This window comes from Silurus aristotelis, assembly GCF_946808225.1.
Source record: "Silurus aristotelis genome assembly, chromosome: 27".
In the NCBI taxonomy this organism is placed as follows: Eukaryota; Metazoa; Chordata; class Actinopteri; order Siluriformes; family Siluridae; genus Silurus; species Silurus aristotelis.
In genome coordinates this window covers 824,427-849,536 of record NC_139600.1, presented here as the reverse complement: position 1 = coordinate 849,536, position 25,110 = coordinate 824,427, and the positions used below count along the sequence as shown (strand labels likewise).

General features: G+C 40.4%; 2 protein-coding genes across 6 annotated transcripts; both read left to right on the top strand.

Moving 5' to 3' along the window:
- Window positions 1-10,795: 10,795 nt before the first annotated feature.
- bdh2 (3-hydroxybutyrate dehydrogenase, type 2) lies at window positions 10,796-16,968 on the top strand. Its single transcript, XM_083532224.1, has 10 exons — window positions 10,796-10,845; window positions 12,636-12,732; window positions 13,089-13,167; window positions 14,106-14,202; window positions 14,455-14,563; window positions 14,797-14,857; window positions 15,441-15,554; window positions 16,018-16,076; window positions 16,329-16,421; window positions 16,576-16,968. Exons 2-10 carry the CDS (start codon window positions 12,661-12,663, stop codon window positions 16,627-16,629), a joined length of 738 nt encoding a protein of 245 aa, XP_083388350.1. The 5' UTR covers window positions 10,796-10,845; window positions 12,636-12,660; the 3' UTR covers window positions 16,630-16,968.
- Window positions 16,969-17,123: 155 nt separating this feature from the next.
- LOC310721004 (sodium/hydrogen exchanger 9B2) lies at window positions 17,124-22,981 on the top strand. 5 transcript variants are annotated; one of them, XM_083532186.1, is made up of 14 exons: window positions 17,124-17,340; window positions 18,265-18,407; window positions 18,582-18,655; window positions 18,761-18,953; window positions 19,329-19,499; window positions 19,851-19,993; window positions 20,123-20,250; window positions 20,453-20,628; window positions 20,706-20,812; window positions 20,887-21,036; window positions 21,422-21,530; window positions 21,648-21,784; window positions 21,869-22,052; window positions 22,245-22,981. In XM_083532186.1, the coding sequence occupies exons 4-14, from the start codon at window positions 18,794-18,796 to the stop codon at window positions 22,304-22,306; spliced, it is 1,527 nt and encodes a 508-aa protein (XP_083388312.1). In that variant the 5' UTR covers window positions 17,124-17,340; window positions 18,265-18,407; window positions 18,582-18,655; window positions 18,761-18,793; the 3' UTR covers window positions 22,307-22,981. The 5 variants fall into 5 exon arrangements, with proteins under 5 accessions (XP_083388312.1, XP_083388314.1, XP_083388313.1 ...); XM_083532188.1 differs by having other exon boundaries at window positions 18,265-18,502; window positions 18,568-18,655; XM_083532187.1 differs by having other exon boundaries at window positions 18,265-18,508; window positions 18,570-18,655.
- The last annotated feature ends 2,129 nt before the right edge of the window (window positions 22,982-25,110 follow it).

The following is a 25,110-nucleotide window of genomic DNA, read 5'->3' as shown; positions in this document are numbered from 1 at the left end:
AAATCACAGCGAAACATACAAACAAATAAATAAACAAAGAAAACATATACATAAATTAATTAATAAATACAAAAATAAATTAATATAAAAGATCCAATGTATTAAAATTAAATGTATAAATATAGAAAATAAATCAATTATATATTTAAATTATTAAATAAATCTACAAATAAATAAATAAACAAAAAAATAAAATAATTTAAATCACCATGTAAATGTGCAATAAATAAATAAATAAATAAGATTAAATTAAATATAATGTCATCTAGAAATATATGAATAAAGTATATAAATATATAGAAATAGAATTAAATGTAATGAATAAATAAATAAATGTAAATATTATTAACTCAATTAATAAAAAATAAATAAACAAATAAATAAATACAAATATAATGAAATCTAATAAATAGATAAATAAACAAGAAGAGAATATTTTTAAATGCAATGCATATGTGCAAATATATTAAGTAAAAAATTTTAATATAATATAATGAATTTTCTAATTTATTAACAGATAAATTATTATTATTGTTTTTTTTTTAGCAAAGAAATTTGTGAGCAGCAATAAATCAGAAGCAACATTTTGTGGGCAAAACAGAATCAAATGCATTTAAAACAGAAAAAGAAATAAAAGTAACATAATGAGGAGAAAAAGCAGGTTAGTTTTCACACGTGATGCTTCCACCACCAGGCTTCACAGTAGGATCTGTGCTCTCTAAGTGCTGCGTTTCTGCCAAACATCCTGCTTTTCTCCCAAAGGTCAAAAAGTTCAATCAGATCACAGAAGCTTCTGAAGAAGAATCTCCAGCTGAACATCATGTGATTTTTTTGGATCCTCTGCACAACGCCTTTCATCTGGAGTGATGAAGTGATGAAGGAATGGAAACTGGTTGCAGCAGAACTAATGAAGTCATTAAGCTAAAAGAATTTCCACTCTGACCTCCAATCACCGGAAACAAATCCAAAGCCCTCGAGCTCATCACTCATGACCGAGTCCAAGCGAGTGAGTCAGTCCTGCATCCCCCGGCTCGGTAAAGAGCCCCTGGTGGGAAGCTTCTGATTCCTGAGCTGAGCTAAAGGCACTTGAGCACTGAACATCCTCGTTCCTCTGAAATGCTTTTGCTCATTATCATGAGTGCCTCAGGATCTTCATGCTGGGGTTTCCTTTAACTGAAATCTCACCTTGAAGTCACACAGCGTGAGGTGAAGCTCACATTCAGTGCAGACCAAAATGTCACATGATCATTCAAGATTTTAATAAAATACAAATGTTACATCATTTGATATTTTAATAAAATGTATATATAATTTAAAGCAAATTATTGTAATTAATTTAACATAAAAAAATTGGAAATTCAATATAATATATTGATCTTTTTGATTATAGTTTGATTTTATTGATAATTATTCATTATTTTTGCAAACAGCTCTAGAGAAGTCCTTTAAAACATCAGCAATAAAATTTCCTTTTTATTTCAAGTCAAATTGGATGTTAGATTGGATTTTAGTTTGGATGTTAGAATTGAATCGTAGGATTGGATCTTACATTGGATGTTAGTTTGGATGTAAGAATTGGATGCAAGATTAGATGTTAGATTTGGATATTAGATTAAACTGTATTGTTAAACAAAATAAATAAATTTTTTCAGGAACAATTAAAAGATATTTTTCTCCTTTTTCTAATTTCAATGTTAATTAAAAAAAAAATAAAAAGAAATGAACACAGTGTACAGAAGTCTTAAAGAAAAGTCCTTAATAATTGTTAATAAGAACAAATAAACAATTTCCAAAATATGTACAAACGTATTAAATATGGTAAAAATGATAATAATAAAAAAATAATGTTAATGTTTTTTTGTTTTTACTGTGGCTGTAAAAAGTTCCAACAAAGTCAGTGAAAGTCAAAAACTCTGATGAAATAAACAGAGGATGAGTGGAAGAAAGTTCTGTGGAGTCCAAATTGGATATTTTCTCCTCCACCAGAAGATCTTACTACAAGACGATGTTCAGAAGCGTACGTCCACGCCCTTTAAATGTGATTTAAAGCGTTATTTAGAGTCGTCTGGAGTGATATCTTATATGCTGCCCAGTCACTGCACCTGCATCCTGTTGAACTTCTCTGAGATGAACGGAATTGAAAGGAGATCTCCAGTGAAGAAGAACTTTGGCGAGTTTTTCCAAAAAGCACAGGAAAGTATTTCAGCTGAATGTTTGGAGAAACGAGTGTAAAGCTGCATGTTTGATAATAAAGTGAAACATTTATATATTTGTTTGCTTGAAGGAAATCTGAGTTTGTTCTATAAAAACAAGAGGAACATACAGAAAACCCATAAAACGAAACTTTTTCACAGGATCTCTGAGTTCCATTATTGATAAGAGATTAAAATGTTTGAGAACAACAGAAATGGATGACCGAGTCCATCGGATTGGACTGTGATTGATTTGACTCGCATGACTTGTTTCTACAGCAACAAGGAGGTGCTCTGAAATCTGCTGAGTTGGAGAGAAGGAATGGACGTTTATGTAAATATGTATTAGAAGATTGCAGGATTATTACTATGTAATATGAAGATTGTATTGTTCATTGAGAAATAAATGAATGGTTAATATTTAACTGGATTTGTGCTGAAACTTGAGGAGAAACCCTGCAGTTCTCGAGTTATTATGGAGCTGTGAGATGTATCGTCACACCCATGGTTTTGGTAATTGGTCTAATTTGTTTCTTTGATCTCGTTCATTTGCATTAAATGATCATTATCCTGTTTTTTAAGCAGCAGCTCTCAAAGATTTATCAGGATCATCATCATCACAACAGATTCACAGAATGAAGCGATCATATGGAGTTCATCTGATGAAGATTGACTGCAGGTTTACAGCCATGTTTTTATCGTGGGTCCCAAACCAGAAGAAATGATCATAAAGTGCACAAACTTTTGCACCGCACTGATAATGAGAGCACCAAAGGGAAAGCTGATGTTTTCTCTTTGGGTTTCCTTTCTGCATTTTGTTCTCTTTTTTTCCGTGTTTCCTTCAATCGGTTCCCCGGCAGGAGGAAACGCAGGAACCCGTGTATCTCTGTCACTCGTCATTACCTTCTCCCTCATTATCTCACTCGCCTTGTAATACAAACATCACTGCTTCTCCGTCGTGTTTATTAATGAAGGAAGCTGTTTTCCGAAACGCTTTTTTTTCCTTTAATGGTCTTGTTTACTGAGAACGTAATGGACTCGTTCAGACGTCTTCTTCTTCTTCTACATATTAACCCACTCTAGAGACAACGTTTATGATCTCGAGGAGCACAAGATTGAGATTAGCTTTATTTCGAACATCTCATTTCACATTTACTGTTATAATGAGCTCCAATCTTCTGGGAAGATGTTCCACTAGATTTTGTGGAGATTCCCTGGAGATTCATTCAGCCACAAGTGTGTTAGTAAAGTCAGGTAATGGTGAGAAGATGAGGAGGACTGGGGTGGAGGGAGTGTTTCAAAGGGAGTTGGAGGGGATCTTCCACATTTTTTCCAAACCATGGAAAGCAGATCTTGATAAAGCTGGCACTTTGTGTCCTCCTGGACCAGGTTTGGGTCTCGAGGTTCGGGTGAAAGCAGAATTTCATGCTAAAGACATTCTATACATTCGTGTTCGTTCAAGTTTGTGGGAGCCGTTTGAGGAAGAACGTCATGTGGCTATAAAAGTCAGGTGTGATTCCATATTGCTGAACTTCATTCAGAACCAAAAGATCTGATGTGAAGCATTCTGACAGTTTTGTGAGTTATCAGTATATTTAAACATGATCATGGTATCCTGATCTTCTTAGCATTATGTGATATCATCTCCCAGTGCTCCTTTGGTGCTGAAATCCACAAGGATGTGGAGAATTGAGGTGAACCCTGAAATGTTATTCAGACCCATTCATCTCACCCATGTTCCTCTACAGGTCTCAGGAAGAACCGAGGTTGTGGGATGAAAAAGTGTGTGAGTTGGTTTGATTTCTCTCAGAGGAGATGCTCTTGGACATAGATCTCCTGGATACACACACACACACACACACACACACACACACACACACACACACACACACACACACACACACACTACAGACTAATGAATGATTAAAGCTTTTCCTGGGGATAAACACAAATAAGTAATTAAAATGAAATATTACAGCAGCATCCTTATTTCAATAAAAGAAAAAAAATTAACAAATAAAAAACAATATACAGATTTATTATTTTACAAAGCAGGAACGAACTCATGGGGTGGAAAAAAAGCAATGAAGGATTTCCAGGAACGGAGAAACTCTCCATCATCACCCTGAACATCTTCATCCTTCACAGAATTTCTGTTCTATTGATGCTCGCGCTCTCGATCTGGTTTCCTCTGTGTGCTGCAGGAACATTGCATTTTCCTGCAGCACACAGAGGTTCCCCGAGTCCAGTTCCCCGAGAGTCCATTTCCTGTGTTCTTCACCCTCGTGTTCCTCTCAAATCGTGGTGTGGAGGTCGCAGTAGGACTCCCGCTGGCTTCCTGATGGCTTCTGGAAGCTGAGAACTTTCAGTTCTCTGATGTGTGAGGTTATGATTAGAGTCGGCTCGGCGTCTACGGAACACGGGTCAGTGACACTATCGTTATTTTCCTCCCGGTTTTGTTTTTTACTTCTACATGAGATTGTGCTTATGGATATCTTCAAGTGCATTAGTGATTTGTAGAAATGCGTCCTCACGATGGAGTCTCCAGTGTCGGTGCTCTGAATCACCTGGTCATACACAGAGTCATAGTCTGCTTTTATATAATAAGCTCTACTAGATATTCCACAAGATTTCATGGGATAGATATGATTTGCAGAAGCAGGAATGAATTATAGAGAGTTGAAGGTATGCTAATGTCATTGAAATGTCAGAAAAGATGGGTGCCATTACAATTAATCACCACTCCGGTGCAGACGGACGGGAAATAAACTGCGTGTGGGGGACGGCAATAAGCATCGTTAGTGTTTCGGTAGGTTTTTTTTTTTTTTTTGTAAATGTCATGAATTTCATCAGGACTTATAATTACTGCAAATACAGTTCGCGCACACACACACACACACACACACACACACACACACACACACACCTCAGTCTACCTTGTCCAGTCAAACTCATAATTTGACATATATGAGAAAAACCGCAACAGTGTTCCTCTGAACACACAGTTTTATGATTTTTGAGAAACATCTGCATGTTCCTTTAGTTTCTATGCAGCAAAACTTGAAATATTTTCTTTCTACAAACAAATCTTCAGATGTTCTTCACTAGTTGGAGATTTCTTCTTCATCCCAGTGCAGTTCAATAGGATTTAGATTCCATAGATAGATAACATTCCATGCGACTGTTTGCTCTCCAAATAACGCTTACAGAACTCGGACGTACGCTTCGTGCGCCTCATCATCTTGTCGTATGCTGAAGTTGGTTCCAGACAAATTGCATGGTGTTGAAGTATGGAATGGTTGCCATGTTGGTTTAATTTAACCTCCTTAGAATAAGTCTCCAACATTCCCTGCTCCAAAACAACCCCAAACCTTCTCCATAAAGATATTTGGCATGGAAGACCTTCTGCTAACCCTATTAAAGCCCAGGCCTCCTCAGTACCTGATGTTACTAACGTTCATGTATCAGAAGGACCACAAATCCATCGGAAATACTTGTGCACCGTTCACACACTTTAAAACACACACACTTGAACGACGTTAAACACACTCCTACAGCGTTTAAAACACACGTTCCTCAACTCTCCTGGCTCATTAGGCTTCAGATCCCAAACTCTCACACCTCCGAGTAGACCACCAGCTCGGGTTTTCTCCCGTCTGATGTTTTCAGACACGATACTTTCAATTACTTTCGCACCTACTGGTCTGTTCAAGTGTGAGTCAGAGTGAAATTGGTTCCTTCGCTTTGTTGGGTTTAAGTGGTTATTACAGCAGTAAACATGATTAAATGAATCAATAAGCAATAAAGCAGCATCTGGAGTGTGTGTAAGGACCAGAAGATCTCTGCAAGACTCTTTGAGGCACTCTGAGACCTGTCTGATGATTCGTCGATTATCAAAATGTATTTATGTTTGTCTGAGAGATCTTCATCAGAGCATGTTTACTTCAGCGATCCATGATTATAGCAGGTCCAATGAAGAACAACACATGACGTGGGTTGGGGGTCAAACCAGGGTTGGTCAGGGGAAGGTGTGTGAACCTCAGTTTAGAGACGAACTCGAAAATGATTATTTGAACAATCATGAGAACCCGGACCACACGCCATGTCCATACCAATATTTTTTCGTTTGGAAACGAGGATTTTTCTCTCTGTTCCGTCCACATTACAATGTCGTTTCCAGGCAACGAAAATGTTTTTTTTTTTTTATAACACGGATGCATTTGCATTTGTTTTTTCCTCACAGTGCAGATTTTTCCTCTTTGCCATGATGTGAAGTAAATAAACTCCAGGTGGAAATTACACACTACAAAGCAATTGTGGGTTAAGGGCCTTGCTTAAGGGCCCAACAATGGCAGGAACCCATGACCTTCCAATCAGAAGTCCAACATCTGATCCAATGAGCTCCCACTTTCTGAAATGTGTCAATTCAGGTGAGTTTTAATAGATAAAAGCAGCTAGGTATTGCAGGGTAACAGTACACAGGTGGAAACAATGGACACAGGGACACAATGGTGACATCTGGTGGAAAAAAGAGGGAAGACTCAAGAAAAGAAGCAACAAAAAAGCTAGAAATGTAGCAGGACCCTGCAAATTTTTATTCATTCAATTCATTTAGCAGACGTCCCTTTCCAGAGCGTGATACATCTGAGCAATCAACGGTTAAGGGCCTTGCTCAAGGGCCCAAGGTGGCTTAGTAGCTTAGTGGTGCTGAGAATTAAACCCATTACCTTCTGAACAGACCTTATGTGTCGATTAAGGTGAGTTAAAGACAAACGCGTCCAGGTATTTAGTTCTTAGAATATGACAGGTAACTATTTGAGTCTATTTACATGTCATGGTCATGTGACCTTGTCGAGCCCCTAACAACATTATAATAAAGATTTATAAAGATTTCCTGTGTAAATGGACCAGAATTACTAACGTAACATATTAAAACTTCTGGATTAATGATTATCCAAGTTCTCCAATCCACCAGCAGTCTCACAGCTCCTCCAGCTCACGTTCTCCAAGCTCTACTGTCAGAGTCTTGGAGACAGATTCACCTCTTGATTAAATATTTATCGGCAGAACGATCAGACAACCCAGTGCCGTTCCCAATCCCAGGACGGACGTGACCTTTTGTTTCTCGCTGAAGCTAAATGATGAATGAGGACATGTGGTGCTGGGGAAGAACACTGTGAAAGGATGTGAAATGAGGAAATGATGTGTAAGGTACAACGGGTTTGATCCGATTATACAAAAAGGTTTGATTGAGAATTATGATGTTGAGAATGTGTCATGTTGTGTTACTGAAATACTGTGATATATATATAAAGTTGATCTGAAGATACTACTAAGGGTTCATTCCACTTCATATTTCATATACTCACCACCTTTAGATCAGCCTTAAAGATTAAGCCCCGCCCCCTCCAGTAGAGTATCGTATAAATGGGAGGTTACTGTCTGCTCTGGGGTCCTCAGCGGCGATGAGGAATTATCGTTTCAGTTCCGGGTTACCGAACTGCTAAACGTTTCAATCGCGGCCGAAGCGAAACGAGCGTAAAAAAAGCCCTTCTGGAAGCTCTTTGCTGGATCGCTGGCGATAAAGAGCTCATTAAACAGCGGCGTTATCTCCAGCCTGACACCCTCCTCAGCCCCGGGGCTTTGTAAAGCCGCATGACGATTGATTTCCACGGATCAGATGATGGCAGAAAGTCAGACAGCTGTGCTATCGATCTCTGACTGATGTCATTCTAAAGGGTTCGTTTGAACTGCATTCTGCTGCTCCTCAAAACCTAAAGCTGTGTCCCAAATCAATCACTACATTTACATTTGTTCGCCAGACGCACTTATCCAGAGTGACTGGGATTTAAACTCACAACTTTTAGATCAGCCTTAAACACTAAGCCCCGCCCCCTCCAGAAGAGTATCGCATTAATGGGAAACAGTGGGTTTCTGTCTGCTCTGGAGGTCCAAAGTCCAATGCCTTAATACCACTAAGCTGCCACGCACAGGTGCGCTATTTGAGAAGATGTCAGTGGGAATAAACAAATTGGGACGCGGATGAAATTCTCATCACAGAAACGAGTGAACGAACGTAGGGAATGAATTTACTCAAGGCATCGCTGCAATATGACGACACGTGATACAGTGCACTATACAGGAGATAGGAAGAGATTTCAGGCGTTCTTCCAGAAGCTTCATTTAGACGCGTCCTGCTGAATAGAGGTACAACAGCGAGGTCATTTTTTCCTCCAAATCAAATCCCCCCTGTAGGAACCCAGACCGTGTGACAAATGAATCCGGTAATGGGCCTTAAAGCGAAGAAATTAACTTCTCCAAACATGGCTCATGAAGAGAAAGAGGACTGAAACCCACCCCTCGTTTCCTTTCCTCGTTCGTTTAATCAATAAGCCATTAAAGGTTTTTCTACAGGCGTAATAGAAAATCCGACCGAACTCCGAGCAGAACTCTGCCCTCACACCGAGGGCAAAAAATCCCATTTTAGAATGAAATCTCATGTTCAATTATTTCTGTTCTTATTCCTGTTCGGTTAAAGCTCTAGATCTACCACTGGTGGGCCCTTGAGCGAGGCCCTTAACCCACTCCATTATAGAGACGTTGTGTCATGGCTGACCCTGTGCTCTGACCCCAGCTTCCTCACAGTCTGGGATGTCTGGAGAATACGGGCAGGTCATTTACCACTTTAACCAGCGCTGTCTGTGCTGAGATGAAGCCAAAATCCTCCTCTATAAATGTTATTCCTGAGTAGATGTGAGCAGAACTGAGGAAGAAGGATCTTGGAGATAAAGAGGAAGGTCAGGTTTCTTAATTAAGAGGTTGATAACAGCCAGTTTAAAAGATTCGGGTAGAATTATTTAGAATGATCTGTTTGAAGAAACTTGTAGGCGAGAGATCGAGAACACAAGTCGATGATTTTGATGAGGAAATAAATGTCCTTCTCTTGAATTGGAGTAAAACTTTGTAATTGATTATCTGTTATAATTATATTGTTATCTACAGGGTTCTTTATCAAATAATTGGATTTAACCCTATAACACTAATTGATCATGTCTGATACATGGGTTTTTCAGACCTCTGCACCACCCGCATTAACACTTTCCTCAAAAACCTGAGGCTTGTCTTCTGCCCCCTACTGGATTTATCTCTCCTCTGCAGTCGCTCAGTTTTCCAATACGGATCCCTTGCTAGTCTGTGAGGAGTCAGGGAACGTCTTCACAGATTTTTAAAATGTTGTGGTAAAAATGTAATGCTGTTATGAATATGTACTTATTAAAAGCAACTTATACTTAATTTCTATTTTTTTGAAGAATGTTAAAGTAAAATATGTGCATCAAATACGATACAGCAGGTAAATAAAGGAATTCTGCTTAGTCAGCAATGTATTGCATTTCATGATGCAATCTGCATTATTCTCTCTACCATGTCAAATACAACGTTTTTATTATTTATTAAAGTAATTTTAAATATAAATGTCGTCATTAAATCGTTTTTAACTGAATTAAATATTTATATGTACATCCAACCTAATAGCCTTCATAGCAATTAGCTTTAATGATCCATTTAATCTCAGGTTTTTGAGTAGAACTCATGGTGCCCCCTGCTGGACAAGTACTTTTCAGCACTATGAAATGGCTCTTTGCCTCTGCCAGGAGGTTACACCATGTATTTTATATTTACATTTTTTATGATAATGTGACTTCCTTTCCTGTGTGATATTAAATCAGTGTTTTTCTCCCCTTTAGTGAAAAGCGTTGTTGTTTTTATTGTAATTGAGGTTAATTATAATTGTAGACTCCGGAGTGAGCGTGTGATATTAATACACTGCTGCTGTTTGTGCCTCGAGCTCAGAACACACAGTGATTATTATTTATTTATGATGCATGAATTTACCGCTCGTCGCTCGGTCTCGAATACAGAGCAGGAAACAGAAGGACACTCGAACGCGAGAGAGAGACGAGGAGACGAGAGGAGACGAGAGGAGAGCAGACAAAGAGACGAATGTCCTGTTCACACACTCCTCATTTATTAAAGCATTTACAGTCATTACTGCAGAATAACAACAACAACCTGTACATTCACTACAGTACACATCTGTTCATCTATCTATCTATCTATCTATCTATCTATCTATCTATCTATCTATCTATCTATCTATCTATCTATCGTTGCAGGTGTACATTTTGTGTTTGTAAAGAAAAAAATAATAAATAAAAGTGGGAGGAATTAAATAAAAAAAAATATTAAATTAAATTGAAGCAAATAAAATTCAAACATTTTAAAAATAAAAATGAAACGATGTACAGAACAATCAGAAATGTGTCAGATATGGAAGATCTGTAAGAAACAAAAAAGGAATAAGAAAAGGAATAAGAAGAAGAAGAAGGAGAAGGAGAAAGCAGAAAAAGGAGAACAGGAAGAAGAAGATGAGGAAGCAGAAGAAGAAGAAGAAGAAGAAGAAGAAGAAGAAGAAGAAGAAAAAGAAGAAGAAGAAGAAGAAGAAGAAGAAGAAGAAGAAGAAGAAGAAGAAGAAGAAGAAGAAGAGGGGAATACAGTACTAATAGTTTGTAAAGTAAACTTTTATTTTGACACACTTCCGGGTTGATCTCCGCCGTGTGTTCTCGCGAGATGTGCAGTGTTCCTGTTTCTCCAGGTGAGTGAGGGACAGGGGGAATTGGAGTTTCTGAGGAACTTCTCTGCACTTTCTGACCTTCTGTCCGCAGATCCACTCAGCGGAAACCCAGATTTACAGGTTCTTCTCTATACAATATAAATATTAGTATAGAGAGTGAGGAAATCTTATATAAAGTGTCTGTAATGTCTTGTGGTTTAACTTGTGAACTGTGTGTGTGTGTGTGTGTGTGTGTGTGTGTGTGTGTGTGTGTGTGTGTGTGTGTATATATATGTGTGTGTGTGTGTGTGTTTGTGTGTGTATATATATATATATATGTGTGTGCGTGTGTGTGTTTGTGTATATATATATATATATATATATATATATATATATATATATGTGTGTGTGTGTGTGTGTGTGTGTGTGTGTGTGTGTCCGTCCGTCCGTCCGTCCAAATGGACTTTTGCTCCTTCGGTCACGTGACCTCATGTTCATTAAAAAACAGAGCCCATCAGAGTGAACTTCCGGTTTCTGATGTGATTCTGAGTGTCATTAAATTATTATATTATTAAATATTTATCATATTGATCATTTCAGGCGTTTTTGTGTGTTTGATATCTTTATAATAATATTCTGGTTGTTTTGTGTTTATATATATAATATAATATAATTGATATTTATATTTTGAAGATTTTTGTAATTCTATTTATTTATTTTGCGATTTTTGTTTCTTTTTTTAAACAAGAAAAAATATTAGTGTGAAAAATAAAGAAATAAATCTAATATATATATATATATATATATATAACGTATTTATTATCTTCTTTAAAAAAATAAATAATTCTTTATTGTTTTGTAATTTTCTCTCTCGTGCTCCAGTTACTGACCTTTGATCAGTGCTAAATATCTTTATAAATTAATTATTAAAAATGTTTTATTTTTCTTGTATTTTTACTATGTGAGTGTATTATTTATTTACAGAACTGTTCCTCATGTGTTTTCAGATGTAACATTATATACTCATAACATCATGTGTGTTAATCATAATATTTATGTATTTTCAGACTGGATATTTTTACCAGATGTTTAATGATCTCATTTCTGGTGTGAGAGAGTGTGAGATAGTGAGAGTGGGAGAATGTGTGAGAGTGAGACAGTGGGAGATAGTGAGAGTGAGAGAGTGGGAGATAGTGAGAGTGAGAGATAGTGAGAGTGAGACAGTGGGAGATGGTTAGAGTAAGAGAGTATGAGAGTGAGAGTGAGAGAGTGTGTGAGAGTGAGACAGTGGGAGATAGTGAGAGTGAGAGAGAGAGTGTGAGAGTGAGACAGTGGGAGATGGTTAGAGTAAGAGAGTATCAGAGTGAGAGTGTGTGAGAGTGAGACAGTGGGAGATAGTGAGAGAGAGAGAGTGTGAGAGTGAGACAGTGGGAGATGGTTAGAGTAAGAGAGTATCAGAGTGAGAGTGTGTGAGAGTGAGACAGTGGGAGATAGTGAGAGTGAGAGGGTGTGAGATAGAGTGAGAGAGTGAGAGATAGTGAGAGAGTGGGAGATAGTGAGAGTGTAAGAGTGAGACAGTGGTAGATAGTGAGAGGGAGACAGTGGGAGACAGTGGGAGACAGTGGGGGGGGGGGGGGAAGAGAGAGAGAGAGAGAGAGAGAGAGAGAGAGAGAGAGAGAGAGAGAGAGAGAGAGGTTTCTTCTGCTGAGTTATGGATCAGATTCTCTTACAGACTTTTATTAGTGTAATAAGTGTGAGAGTTTCAGTTCCTGCAGGAACTCTGTACTTTATCATACCATCATTCACTGTCTTCTGATCTGTTCATTCTGCAGGAGTGTGTGTGTGTGTGAGTAAACCATGGGCCGACTGGATGGAAAAGTGATCGTGTTGTCTGCGGCTGCGCAGGGAATCGGCCGAGCTGCTGCTCTGGTGTGTATTTAACTCTTCATCAGTGAGTGTTAGGGGTCCAAGCAAATAAGCAGAAGTAGCAGAGCAACACTGCTGTAGCCTGAGGAGGAAAAACACACACACACACACACACACACACACACACACACACACACCAGATTAGATTTTCATCTACAACGTCAACCCAGAAACCTTTTTTAAAAAAGAAAATTTTTTTTTTACTTCCCGTTTTTGTTTTGCCTGAATGTTGCGGCCAAAAGTATTGGGACATGGGGCTTCCCATCTGTTCAAGAAGAATCCCGCTCTTCTTACAGTCAGGTGTCCACAAACATTTGACCCTATGAATATGTTAAATCTCACTATTTGTTTGTTTATAGGCGTTTGCTAAAGAAGGAGCTCAGGTCATCGCTACAGACGTCAACGCGGAGAAACTGAAGGAGCTGGATGGAACTCCAGGTAAGGAAACGACGCCACCTGGTGGCACACAGCAGCCAGAACATCTGTCATCTCATTTTATTAAATATATATTCTAGTGATTAAAGTTTACATTTGAATTATAGATGCATTTTCAGGATATTTATAATAATTTATTTGCAATAAATAAATAAAATAAATAAAAGTAAAATATAAATAAAGATATTGTATAATTAATTTGATTTATGAGTATAAATTACATTTTTTTATGTAATTCTAACGATACATTTATCATTTATTAAGTTCTAATTGTCTGAAGTTATTATTTACATTCATAAAGAAAGTGTTTTTTTCATAATGTTTTATTACTAAAATGTTGTTTAGTAAAGTTTTAAAATAAATAAATATTAATGTAAAAATAGTAATAATTTGTAAAATGTTATTGTAATGTAATGTTGATGTTTATGCATTAATAAAGTAAACAAAATAGTTTATATGTAATTATTAAAAAACTCATCAGTCACTAGAAACGTAAAAGAAAAGAAAAAAGAAAAGAAAGAAATACTACATATCACTGTGTGATCAAAAGTATTGGGACACCCATCTACCCACCCAGCCATATGTGGTTCTTCCTCAAACTTCCCACAAACTCGGACACACACAGTTGTATCGGACCTCATTGAATGCCTTGAACTAGGAGACCCAAAACCTGTTCCATCATGAAACCACGTGCACAAAGCCGGCTCCATGAAGATCCGCTTTCCATGGGATGGAGGGGAAGATCTCCTGCTATAGATCTCCAAACCCTTAGAACACCTGTGTGTCTGAATGAATCTCCACCAGTCTACACAAAATCCAGAGGAACATATAAGATAAATAATGAGTTATTGATTGAATGTTATCAGTAATTTGTAAAATAAATGTGAATTGTGATTCTATTGATTCTAATGTACTGATTGTGATTATTGTATTTTATCCAGGAATCAGGACCAGAGTGCTCGATGTGACTAAGAAGGAGGAAGTGGAGGCTCTGGCTAAAGAGTTGGAGCGAGTGGACGTTCTGTTTAACGTCGCAGGGTAACGATTTTCACTTCAACTTCTCTTGTGTACTTCATATAAATCCTCTAAAACACTGCAATCACACAGAAAATCCCAAAACACACTGTGTGTAGTGTGAGGAATTATTATTATTATTATTAATATTATTATTAATTCTACAATTACTACTATTATTATTATTATTAGTAGTATTAGTTTTAGTTGTCATTTCTCTCCACACCTGTGTGAATTAATTATCTTTTATTTCTTGTTTATTTTTCCTCCCCTCAGGTTTGTTCATCATGGTACGATCCTGGATTGTGGAGAGTCGGACTGGGACTTCACCATGAACCTGAACGTGCGCAGCATGTACCTGATGATCAGATCCTTCCTGCCCAAGGTCAGTCATTCTACACACGAACAAGCTGACGTACATCTCCGTCTGCTCTCCTGATACTCCAATAGTTCAGTTCCTCAGCTCTGATCCTCTGATGGACCTGGAGCTCATTACATATTACATGACTTCCAGGAGACGATGGTCATGACGGAGGTTGTTCAGGAGCTGAGCAGCGTCAGTATTTTAAAGACCGGCTCCTCAATGTTCTTGTACGTTCTGTGTGTTTGTGTATGCAGATGTTGGCTCACAAGTCGGGGAACATCATTAACATGTCGTCTGTGGCCTCGAGCATGAAAGGCATGAAGATACTTTTATTCTTATGTTCATTACTCATGGTTTATTTTATATAAATATATGAGGTGGTATCAGAAACGTTTGGAGACTCGCTCTGTTCAGGAGAAAGTTCTTTATTTATCTACGTCTCCACACTGTCACCTTCAAAACAGTTCCCTTGCAGAACAATACGACCTCCCGGCGTTCTTCTGGAACGTCTTTTAGAAGGTTGTCGAGCTCCTTCTGCAGTTCACACCGGATCTCTGCGACGGCAAGCCAGACCTTCATCTTCAGGAAGAGGGAAGTCCACAGAGGGAAGTCTGGCGAGTAGGTGTGGGTGCGGACGTGTTGTTTCACGTGTGAGGAGGAGCTCGGTGACAGGGGGCGCACTTGGTCAGAACAGCACGAGCTGCACAGCTCCAGGACAGTGTCTTCGGTGCTCCCTGTGACTGCGCATGCAGCCTTGTGCTGCCATCTGTTGGCATGTTACAAAACGAGTCTCCAAACATTTTGATACCACCTTGTGTGTGCGTGCATATATGTATATAATCGTGTGTGTGTGTGTGTGTGTGTGTGTGTGTGTGTGTGTGTGTGTGTGTGTGTGCAGGTGTAGTGAACAGGTGTGTGTACAGCACGTCGAAAGCAGCAGTGATCGGTCTCACCAAGTCTGTAGCTGCAGATTTCCTCCAGCAGGGGATTCGCTGTAACTGCATCTGTCCTGGTAACTAACACATATACACACACACACACACACATATACACACACACACACACACACACACACACACACACACACACACACACACACACACTATATGTGCACTATGTGTGCTATATGGCCAAAGGTATGTGGACACCTGACCATAAGATTGCTATGAGCTTCTTTTTTAACTTCCACATTTATTCTCCATTTCCTCCTATAATGAGCTCCACTCTTCTGAGATGATGTTCCTTTAGATGTTGTATGAGAATCTTTCATCCACCAGGGTGTGAGTAAAGTGAGGAAGTGATGAGGCCTGGGGTGCAGTCTGGTTCACACTTATTTAAAGTTCAATAGGCTTCAGTGCTCCATAGCAGGAAAACTTCCACATCTTCCAACCTCATGTAAAGCAGATCTCAGTGGAGCTGGAAGAGATTTTTAGTTAAAGAGGAAATGTAATGTACCATGTTTTCTCTCTGTACAGGAACCGTAGACACTCCGTCACTCCGAGAGCGAATCCAGGCCAGACCTGATCCTGAGCAGGTACTGAACCAGGAGCTCCTCATCATCTCCGCAAACATGTATTTATGTGTAGAAGTCCATGACACAATAGTGTATGAAATGAAGAAACTTCTCAACACAGCTGTGGAACCAGAGTTTTAATGAAAGAATCCAGAATCAAATGTGATAGAAATATAGAGTAGTCTGGTTCTGCATGTTTACACACACACACACACACACACACACACACACACACACACACACATAAGCTCTTCCTGTGTGTTTGTATCTGAGGCGTTTAAGGACTTCATGGCGAGGCAGAGGATCGGTCGGATGTGCACCGCGGAGGAAGTTGCTCACCTGTGCGTTTATCTCGCCTCTGATGAGGTCAGAGTTTCCTCATCATCTGCTTTTCTACCCTGCGTTTTACTTTAGATTTCTGTCACATCACCACCTGCCTGCTCAAAAATATTGGCACCTCTCTGGGGGGGTTATTATTTTAGAATCGATTACATGCATTAAAATGTTTGTGTTCTTGCAGTCGGGGTTCGTGACCGGAACCGAACACGTCATCGACGGAGGATGGAGTCTGTGATTATTTCACCCATGTGAAGGACACGTACTGTGAATCGCATCATGGAAGGAAAACATAAATAAATAAAGTGTCGAAAATATTTCATGCCATTTCATGATTTGAAACTCGGCATGTTGGATGTTTCAGAGTTTGATTTACTGATTAATAAAATAAAAGTCAGAAGAAAGTAATAATTAATTAATTAATCGATTCATGAATTAATATTTTTATTGAGATTTTTTTGTTGATTTCTGTTCTTTGGTTTATTAAAAAATTGCCAATAATTATGCATTCTCACACTAAACGTTATCAGAATGTAAGATTCTAATAAAAAATAATAATAAACTCCCATCTAATTCCGTCATGTTTTGTTTTGTCATTAATTATAACTTTTTCAGTTTTATTTATTTCCCATTTTTGCCCTGATTAATAATAAAATGGTGGCCGACTGCAAAAAACACGGAGTTCCACCATTAATTGATATTAATCCCGCCGTTATTAAACTCCTTGTTATTTGTAGTCGGCCACCACGCTGCGGTTTTGTGATGGGTTTAATCCCCATTCTTATTGTAGTACACTAAGTAGTGCACCCTAAGTAGGGTGCACCCTAGGCAGGGCACTCAGAGAGGGGTGGAGGGAGTGTTTGGGATCGAGCCTGAGATTTCGGCTGTGTGCTATAAAGCGGCTTTTCTTCGGCGTCCCTCATGACAGGATACAGAAAGACGTTATGAAGTGAGTGAACAATAGCAACCGAATTATTTGAAATTTAACGCTGGATGACTAAACCGGAAATGATGTGATTGGTGCGGTTTTATTCACCATATTGTTTTTTGTTTTATAACCCGTGTATTATAAAGATTGTATCGACAAAAATCACGGTTTTCTCGTTTATAAAGCGATAAATATTTATTATTAACCTTATTGCAGTGGGCTGAGTCTCAAAATAACCTCGTGTTTATTATTAAAGTGCACTGATAATGGACACTGGACAGCGGTGTTCTTTATGGGTTATTACGCTTTTTGTATATCTTTTTACGCCATTTTTAAAGGTATATTTGATAGTAAATATGTCTGTAGGGTAATGTTTTAGTGTTACATGCCATATGGTGAGATCAGTAGTGTGTGTGGTCTGATCCAAATCAGATTGACGGTTCACTTTAAGCTCCTTTGACCAGGATTTCCTTCTCCTGAGCCTGACACTGGAGACTCCTTCCCTTACATAAACGTCTCCTTTCTTGATTGGCTGCTCGTTTCCATAGAAACAGGCTCCTTTGCACTCCCCTCTAGTGATGGGTGGTTAATTTTGAACGATTCTTTAATATGAATCAGAAGATCGAGTCAAATCAAAGAGTGATTTGTTCATTTCGAACCAGTCATTAATGTGACTCAGAAGAACAAGTCGAACAAGTCGTCTCGAAGTGCGATTCATTCGTTTTCCTCTGGATGCGTACGAGCAAAACATCGCAAAATGATTGAAACTATAGTCAAAGTTGGTTTATGTAGACGTGTTGGAGATCAGAAGAACGAAGCGACTCAAAAAAAGATTCGAGTCACTGAAATGATCCGATCTTCCCATCACTACTTCAGTGTCAGATCACACACCTTTATATAAACACCTGAATGTATTCCTTCCGCCCCCCTGCTGTGTGACGATAGGCTGCCTGTAGCTCCACCCAGATAGTGGGCGGGACCTGGAGGGTGAGATGAAGTGATCTCAGAGCGTTATGGATCTCGCCGTGTCTCGACCCGGGGCGTCCCAGGAGGAAGACGAGGGTCTCGCGGTAGGAAACCATGCTGAGGTACAGGTGTGTGTGTACAGTTTATAATATTCAGCACAGATTTACACACTCTTGGTATATGAGTAGTGTTTAGGTGTGTGTGTGTGAGAGTGTGTGTGAGAGTGTGTGTGAGAGTGTGTGTGAGAGTGTGTGTGAGAGTGTGTGTGAGAGTGTGTGTGAGAGTGTGTGTGAGAGTGTGTGAGAGACAAACCCTGCAGAACAAACAGAAACGCCACTGATATGCTCTTTATTCTGATATCCTGATACGGGTGAGTCAACACAGGACAACTTCTAATCACACACACACACACACACACACACACTGTTCTTTTCTTCCTGTTTTCAAGATTAGGTTTGTGTCCATGTTTTCTCAGTGTTGTGGTAATCAGACGTTGTTGAGAACGGACATGAAGGACACGGAGACGGAGGAGGAGACGGAGCTGCAGAGAGCCGTACACTCGATGGACGCCGCCACCAACACGGAGCCGAAGCGCGGATGCTGCGGGTGGGTGAGGAGACGGTGCCCGTGTCCCCCCCGTGGCCTGCTGGCAACGTTCATCACCAAAGGTGAGGCGTGAAGGGACGCAACTTCAGATACACAAATCCAGGAGGAGACGCAACCTCAGGACCCTGAACATCTCATCAGACTTCACTACATAAATAATAAATAAAAGGCCTAATGTAATTTTACTTATTACTTTCAGAGAATGTCTCTATTTCATTATACTTCTTAACATTCATGTGAATATTCATCAATATGCAAATATAGAGCACGCCCTCTTTATTATTTGCATATCAGACCATTTCGTGGTTGTTCATTTCCTGACATCACACATTGCATAGCCAAATCAGTTATATAGTAAAGTGTGTGTGTGTGTGTGTGTGTGTGTGTGTGTGTGTGTGTGTGTGTGTGTGTGTGTGTGTGTGTGTGTGTGTGTCCAGTATCCATGGCTGCGGTGTTATTTGGAGTAGTTTGGTCCATCACGCAGGACGAGTGTCTCCCTGGAGGAAACCTGTTCGGCATCATCTCCATCTTTATCTGTGCACTGAGTGGAGGAAAGCTGGTGGGGCTCGTCCGTCTGCCCCGCCTCCCACCCCTCCCTCCTCTCCTGGGTATCTCTCTATCTCTCATTCTTTCTCTCTCTCTCTCTCTCTCTCTCTCTCTCTCTCTCTCTCTATCTCTATCTATCTATCTATCTATCTATCTATCTATCTATCTATCTATCTATCTATCTATCTATCTATCTATCTGTTTATTTAATAGTTTGTCTTTCCATCTTTTCTTTTCTCGGCTTTAAAGATAATATTTTCACCTGTCAGAAAGAATAAAGTGTCTCTTTATTCACAGTGCAGTTTCTCCAACCAACTGTGTGTGTGTGTGTGTGTGTGTGTGTGTGTGTGTGTGTGTGTGTGTGTGTGTGTGTGTGTGTGTGTGTGTGTGTGTGTGTGTGTGTGTGTGTTCAGGTATGTTGGTAGCGGGGGTCCTCCTCAGAAACATCCCTGTGGTGACGGAGGCCGTGCACATCGACTTCAGATGGTCCGCTTCCCTCAGAAACATCGCCCTGGCCGTCATTCTGACCCGAGCCGGTCTGGGATTGGACGCCTCGGTACGTCAATCATTACCAAGCCCCGCCCACAACTGTACATTCAGAGCTATATTACAGATTATTAGATTCATCACAGCTTTAAGGATTAACTGTAGAGTTTAAGAGTTAAATGGAGTGTGTTGATTTCAGGCGCTGAAGAAGCTGAAGGCTGTGTGTGTTCGCGTGGCCGTGGGTCCGTGTCTGATCGAGACCTCCACCGTGGCTCTGCTGTCTCACTTCCTCATGGGGCTTCCCTGGATCTGGGGCTTCATACTGGGGTCTGGCTACAGTTATTAATCGTATCACACACACACACACACACACACACACACACACACACACACACACACACACACACACAGTAGTTATAATCAGTTGTCATGTATTTAAGTAATGATGGGATTTGAGCAGTAAACTGTACCTGAGCGATGAGACTGAGTGTGTGTTTGTTGGTGTTTGGTGGTGTTTGGTGGTATTCAGGTTCGTCCTGGGCGCCGTGTCCCCCGCCGTGGTGGTCCCCTCTATGCTGCTGCTGCAGAAGGAGGGTTACGGGGCGGAGCAGGGCATCCCCACGCTGTTAATGGCTGCCGGCAGCTTCGACGACGTTCTCGCCATCACAGGCTTCACCACCTGCCTCGGGATCGCCTTTGCCACTGGTAACTGCCCCTCACGCTGTACGTCCTCCGTCCCCCCAACTGCAGGTAAAACCTGGTCTCTGTGCCACCCCCTGCAGGCTCCACCTGGTTCAACATCCTCCGAGGGTTTCTAGAGGTTTTAGGAGGCGTGGTAGTGGGCGTGGCTCTCGGCTTCTTCCTCCGTTACTTTCCCAGTAAAGAGCAGGTATGGGTTCTGCTCCACTCCACCCACACGCCTCGTTACAGTGCCGTGTGATGAGAAACGTGTGTGTTGTGTAGAAAGCTCTGGTGCTGAAGCGCTCCTTCCTGCTGCTCGGGCTCGCCGTGTTCGCCGTGTTCGGGTCCAACGTGGCCGGATTCCCCGGTTCTGGAGGACTCTGTACACTCGTCCTCTCCTTCCTCGCCGGAACCGGCTGGGACAAGAACAAGGTACGATTCACTCCTGCGCATAAATCATCTATCAGTCAGTGAGTGTGTGAGTATCATTCTGTCTCTTTCTTCTTCTTCTTTCTCTTATTCTGTTGTTCTTTTTAGGATTTTACTTTAAATTTCTGAATTACTGTCATTTAAAGCTGCTTTTTGCTTCCTTCTATTATTCACTCTCTTTTCTTTACTGTCTTTTCGTATCCTGCCTTTATTGATTGGTTTCTTGTCGTCTTTTCTTTCTTTTTGTTTCTTTTCTTTTCTCCTCTTCTGTTTTCTTCTCCTTTCCTTTTTTTCCTTTTATTTTTTCCCCTTTCATTTTCTTTTCTTTTCTTTTCTTTTCTTTTCCTTTTTTCTCCTCTCTTTTCTCTCTGTTCCTCCGTGTGTTCAGGCTCCTGTAGAGAAGGTTGTAGAGAAGGTGTGGGACGTGTTTCAGCCTCTGTTGTTTGGGCTGATTGGAGCTGAAATCCGCATCAGTGTTCTAGAACCCATTACTGTGGGTCAGTCACTCACACACACACACACACACACACACAATCGTACAAATTTTACAAAATGATCCAGATTTATTGACACTGCATCTATAAATAAATGTGTGTGTGTGTGTATGTCCTCAGCCCTGGGTCTGGCCGCTCTCAGCATCGCCCTGAGTGTGAGGATCTTCTTCACCTTCCTCATGGCGCTCTGCGCTGGCTTTAACTTTAAAGAGAAGATCTTCATTGCTCTGGCCTGGATGCCCAAAGCCACAGTTCAGGTCCCTCAGATCCTCAGGGAACCCGTTTAGCATGTTTAAGTGTAATGAGCCGCATGCTGATTGGCTGATTGTTTTGCTCGACAGGCCGCGATTGGCTCCACGGCTCTGGACATGGCGCGTGTGAAGCAGGACCAGGATCTTCAGAGCTTTGGTATGGACGTGCTGAGCGTGGCCGTGCTCTCCATCCTCATCACTGCTCCACTCGGAGCTCTACTCATCGGCCTGTGTGGACCACGCCTCCTCAGGAGACCCAAGAACCCAGAGTGGGGTGGGACACACACACACACACACACACACGCATGCACACACACACACACACAGAAAGATAAAATAATGGATGTTGATGTGATTCTAAAATCAAAAGTATCAACATGAATCAATAACTCTGTGTGTGTGTGTGTGTGTGTGTGTGTGTGTGTGTGTGTGTGTGTGTGTGTGTGTGTGTGTGTGTTTATTACAGCTGTAAGTCAGGGTACTCTGTCACCATCAGATGCTCGGGTCACTTACGAGAGTGCAATCTGAAGCTTTTGGTACTTTCCAGAACAGGAGGCAGAGATTCAGTAAATCGTGATTCCTCTGTTTCCACTGAGACTCATCTGACTCTCTTCTGTGATTCACTTCTGATTCCTCCAACTTACCTCTGAGTCTCCATGGCCTCTTCTGAGACTCTTCTGATTCTTTTGACTCCCCTAAGACTCCCTTTGATTCCCCTGAGACTCTCTTGACTCCCTAGAGACTCCTCTGTGACTACCCTAACTCTCCCCTGAGACTCATCTGTCTCCCCTCTGTCTCTTCTTTACCCCTAACTCTCGTTTGTGACTCTTCAGACTCCACTGACTCTCTCCTGACTCCCCTAACAGACTCGTCTGAGACTCCTCTCTGACTCCCCTGACCCTGTTCTCACTCTCCCCTGTGTCAGGTGACTGATATTTAGTTGTGTTTGTTTATGATTGTTGTGTAGCGTGTTGCGTGGTTGTGTATTTGTGTTACTTGTGTTACTTTGAGGTCTTTATGTGTGTAATTTGTAGCTCTGAAGTGACTGCAGATGAACTGATGAGTGAAGATGAAAAACAAACAGTGTATAATGAGGAACTCTGGACTGAAAGGGATGTGTTTTTGTTCCTTTATTGCAGTCCTGCTGAAATTATGAAACATTTCTGTGTGTTTTATTAAATAGAATTAAACGGTTTCTTCAGAGTTCCTTCTCTCACTTACTTCATCGTCCTCCATCAGCCTGATAATCCTTTCATCTCCTCTAGTTTCACTGCTGGAGCTGCTGCTCCTTCATCTCTGCTGAGATATTTTTATTTATATATATATATATATATATATATATATATTATTTATAGTTCCTGTGGATTATACACACATTACAGTGTGGATTACTGATAGGATTGAAGGTTCATTTATAAATACCTCAACACAATGCTGTGGTCAGTAATGTCTCAGTGTCTCCATTAAACGATTTACTGACAGTTCTACTCATTCATTTCATTTACTGTGTACTCTCCTCTGAGACACGTCCAACTCTCCTCTGAGACACGTCCGACTCTCCTCTGAGACACGTCCGACTCTCCTCTGAGACACGTCCGACTCTCCTCCGAGACATGTACTCTGAGACACGTCCAACTCTCCTCCGAGACATGTACTCTGAGACATGTCCAACTCTCCTCTGAGACACGTCCAACTCTCCTCTGAGACACGTCCAACTCTCCTCTCAGACACGTCCAACTCTACTCTCAGACACGTCCAACTCTCCTCCGAGACATGTACTCTGAGACACGTCCAACTCTCCACTTAGACACGTCCAACTCTCCACTTATGACACGTCCAACTCTACTCTCAGACACATCCAACTCTCCTCCGAGACATGTACTCTGAGACACGTCCAACTCTCCACTTAGACACGTCCAACTCTCCACTTATGACACGTCCAACTCTACTCTCAGACACATCCAACTCTCCTCCGAGACATGTACTCTGAGACATGTCCAACTATCCACTTAGACACGTCCAACTCTCCACTTAAGACACGTCCAACTCTACTCTCAGACACGTCCAACTCTCCTCCGAGACATGTACTCTGAGACACGTCCAACTCTCCACTTAGACACCTCCAACTCTCCTCTGAGACACGTCCAACTCTCCTCTGACTCTCTTATGAATCTGAGATTCCTCTGTGACTCTTTTGCTTCCCAGAGGATTTCTAAAACTCCCCTAACTTTCCTTTTTGACTCTTTAGACTTCCCTGAGACTCCTCTGACTCTATTCTGGCTCCTTTGAGAACTCCTTGACTCCCTTGAGACTCCTCTGACTCTATTTTGACTCCTGTGAGACTCCTCTTACAATTCTTGACTACCAGAGACTTATCTGATGATATTCTGACTCCCATGAGGCTCATCTAAATCTATTCATCAATTCAACAAAGCTTGACAGATTCTGATAACTCGTTTAACCATTTTGCGTTTAATAACTTCTGAAATGAACTGATGCTGAGATGTTTTGGGGGTTAAAACTATTCAGGTGAAATCAGTATAAAATGTTTTGATCAACAAAAACATAAACAACTGATCATGTAGGAAACAGTAAACACCAGTACACAATCAAATAAATTCATCTACAAAAAAATTAAAATTTATCCAAACAACAAGAACTTGCTTTTATGATGAGCACAAGAGACTCCATGATGTGGAGGAGGAACAAGAAGTTCTAAGAATTTCATTTCTGATCTCAGAAACGCTCCAAAGCAACTGAGGGGGAAAAAAAAAAAAACATAACAGGGAACAAGAACAAAATATAATTTTTTTTTTTTGCTGAATTTGGCCACTAGGTGGAATTTATTCACTTTATTCATAATTAACTTTGGTTTTGGAAGACAGAAACACAGTTATACAGTTATATTTATCCAGAGATGATACAGAGTGGAGCAGAACTGGGGCAGTAAAGTATCAGTGACCCATCAGTGTCATAGAGGTGTAGTGTAAAGTTCAGTAGGGTGATGGTAGATGAAAAAAGCTGATCCTGAACCTTCTGGCTTCTCTTTTATATTCTTCTGGATAAAAGGAGGTTGAACAGTTTTTAACCCTTTGGCAGATCTTTCTGTTTACACACAGTGCAGCTGCCATACCACCACAATGGAGTTGATCAGGATGCTCTCAATGATGCAGCAGTAAAAACGTTGCATCACAGACAGAAATGTCATACAGTAATAATGAATGTCATTTATAAAACAAACTTCAACACATCAACACATCACAGATGCACCACCTGAATACATCATCTGTTGCAGCAGCATCAATATCAACCTCATCAAATCACCCCGGCGT